At 35.2% G+C, this 3,169-nt stretch overlaps 1 protein-coding gene across 1 annotated transcript; it reads left to right on the plus strand.

Moving 5' to 3' along the window:
* Positions 1–133: 133 nt before the first annotated feature.
* T551_03751 (uncharacterized protein) lies at positions 134–3,127 on the plus strand (the record flags this gene model as incomplete). Its single annotated transcript, XM_018376014.1, has 1 exon — positions 134–3,127. A coding segment is annotated over one exon (2,994 nt), but the record flags the coding sequence as incomplete, so codon positions are not given.
* Positions 3,128–3,169: the final 42 nt, after the last annotated feature.

The following is a 3,169-nucleotide window of genomic DNA, read 5'->3' on the forward strand; positions in this document are numbered from 1 at the left end:
TTACTTGAACACCCTTAAAATTAAGAATAATTCAAATTTAAAGACATGGCTTTAACACCTAACATGCAACCGAAACACGTTAATGGAAACTCAAACTCAGCCACACACCACAGCTTAGCCCACCCCCGTCAGGCACAGCTTGGCGCGGGCGGTGGCGCGGGCGGTTAAGCGGCAGGCACAGCAAGGAGCAGGAGCAAATGTATATGATGATGAGGGATTTCTTTTTGCTTTGATTTTAAAAAAGGATGGATTAGAAGATGCAAAATGCAAAACTAAGCTGGAAGAATACTGTAAAGAATTTGAAAATTTGAATATAAATAAAGAAGAAATACATAAAAAGCTTAAAGATTTGTGTGAAAAAGGAAAAATTCAAAAAAAATGCCAAGAACTAAAATCTAACATTGAAAGCAAGCGCGATGCATTCAAACCAAAATTAAAAAAAGCTGCCGAAAAAGAAGTGTCAAAATTGGAAAGCAGTGATTGTTTAAATGAACAGAAATGTCTCTTTTTGGAGGGAGCATTCTCTAATGATCTTAAAGATGATTGTAACACTTTAAGAAATAAATGTTATGAAAAAAAGCGTGATAAAGTGGCTGAAGAAGCTCTTTTAAGGGCACTTAAAGGAAATCTTGAAGATAAAGATAAGTGCAAAAAGGAGATTAAAGATGTTTGTCGTACATTGGGTCAAGAAAGTAACGAGTTAATGCAAAGGTGTTTAAATCTAGAGTCTACATGTCTATCACTAGTACAAGCAGCAGAAGAAAAATGTAACTCTCTGAAAACAGAGATAAAGAATGTACTAGAACCTAGTGGTGACTTAGAAAAAAGAGGGCATTCTTTACTTGAAAAATGTTATTTTTATGGAAAAAATTGTAAAGATGAATTAAAATGTAATGATTTGCAAGAAAAATGCAAAAAAAAGGAAATTGTTTATACACCACCTGGCTCAAAATTTGATCCTACAAGACCAGAGGCTACACTGGCAGAAAAAATAGGTTTGGAAGAGCTTTACAAAGAAGCAGCGACACAGGGAATTCTAATCGGAAAACCACCAGAAAGAGATGTTGTTGATTTATTAGTGTTTCTGTCTGCAAAAACAGGTTTTAACAACGCTCAATGCCAGAGTGTACTCAATAATAAATGTAGCTCCTTTAGCTATTTAGCAAAAGAATTAAAAGATTTATGTGAAAATAAAAACAATCATACAGATAAATGTAAAGAGTTTGAAAAGGAATTTAAAGGAATAGAGGCCGCTTTGACTGCAAAGTTTAAAAATTTTGGAAATGAAATTAAATTATGGAACGAATTGCCGAACTTTCTTACTGAAGATGAATGTGCAGAATTAGAATCAGACTGTTTTTATTTTGAAAATCAATCTTTCGAGAAACAATGTAGAAATATTAAAGCAGCATGCTACAAAAAAGGGCTCTATGCATTAGCAAACCAAGAATTGCAGAACAAGCTACGAGGAAAGTTTCATGATATAGATGACCCATTGTTTAAAAAGCTTCAAAAAGAATTAGTAAAGGTGTGTCTGGGTCTGAAAAAAAAGAGCAATGAGTTGTTTGTGTTTTGTGTCCAGCCAGATAATGCTGTTTCTATACTTTTAGGGGATTTGCATTTTAAAGTGGATCTATTACAGGAATATTTGAATGCAAGGCGAGATCTTCCTACGAAACGAGATTGCAAGATATTATTGAGAAAATGTAAAGATCTAGTACAGGATTCTGAAGAAATTAAATGGCCTTGTCATACACTTAAACAGAATTGTGATCGTTTAAGGGTTGTAGAGCAATTGGAAGAAAAATTTTTGGAAGAAAAAATGAAAAAATTAGATGACTTGGATTCATGTATAGAAAAGATCGGTCAGCGATGTCATGAATGGAATAGAAGAGGAAGAGCACACTTTGATCTCGCATGTGTAGCACAGAATACTACTTGCAAGATTCTTACAGAAAGCGTAAACTCTAAGTGTACTACATTGGGAGCACGTATGAAAATAAGTGGTGTTGTGAATAAAGCAAAAAAAGAAAATACAATGGAAGAAACATGCGATTCTTGGGAACCCTATTGCAGAAAATTCATGTCAAGTTGCCAGAATTTAACTGCTGGTGATGGAAAATGTGACGAACTTGAAAAGCAATGCGAACCATATCGTACACAAAGAGATCGTGAAGATCAAGCTATGCTTGAGTTTAAAGGAAAGCTTGATAATAAAGACAATTGCGTAACAACTCTTAACCAATATTGCACACAATTAAATAATGCAACCAATGGGCTTGAAACTTTGTGTAAAAACAAAGAAAAAGGGAAAAATGACGCTCAAACTAGAGAAACACTTTGTGAAAAACTAATTGAACGAGTAAAAAGAAAATGTAAAGGACTATCAAAAAAACTTGACAAGGTTAAAAACGAAATAGAAGAAAAAAATAAAGAATATGAGGATATTAAAAAGAAAGCAGAAGAAGCAATGGAAAAAGCGAATCTTGTTTTAGCATTAAAAACAACGAATAATAAATCAGTAGATAATGCAGCTTCTAGTACACCTAAGAGTGGAAAAGACGCACCACAATTTAAACTTGTAAAAAGAAATACAAAACTGCAAGTAACAGAAGAAGAACTGAATGCCTTTGATTTGGTATCACAAGCGTTTAGTTTGTATGTAGAGTTAAAGGAAATGTGCCATCATTCACTGAAAGATTGTGATTTCAAAAAAGAGTGTAATTGTGAGGATCCATGCGAAAAGATACAAAAAGTATGTTCGAAATTAGAGCCACTAAAAGTGAAACCATACGAAGCAACAACTAAAAACATAACAACTACAACCACAACCACAACAACAACGACAACAACCGTTAAAGACGTAAAGGCAACAGACTGCCAGTCTCTACAGACAACAGACACATGGGTCACAAAGACGTCGACACACACCAGCACCTCTACGACTACGTCCACAGTTACGTCAAGAATAACACTGACCTCGACGAGGCGGTGTAAGCCTACGAAGTGCACGACAGGAGAGGAAGATGATGCAGGAGAGGTGAAGCCGAGTGAGGGGCTGAGGATGAGTGGGTGGAGTGTGATGAGGGGGGTGCTAGTGGTAATGATGATTTCATTCATGATTTAGATGTAAAATGGGAATGGGATATAAGAGCAGCATGTATATTTA

Source organism: Pneumocystis jirovecii (genome assembly GCF_001477535.1).
Source record: "Pneumocystis jirovecii RU7 chromosome Unknown supercont1.65, whole genome shotgun sequence".
NCBI lineage: Eukaryota > Fungi > Ascomycota > Pneumocystomycetes > Pneumocystales > Pneumocystaceae > Pneumocystis > Pneumocystis jirovecii.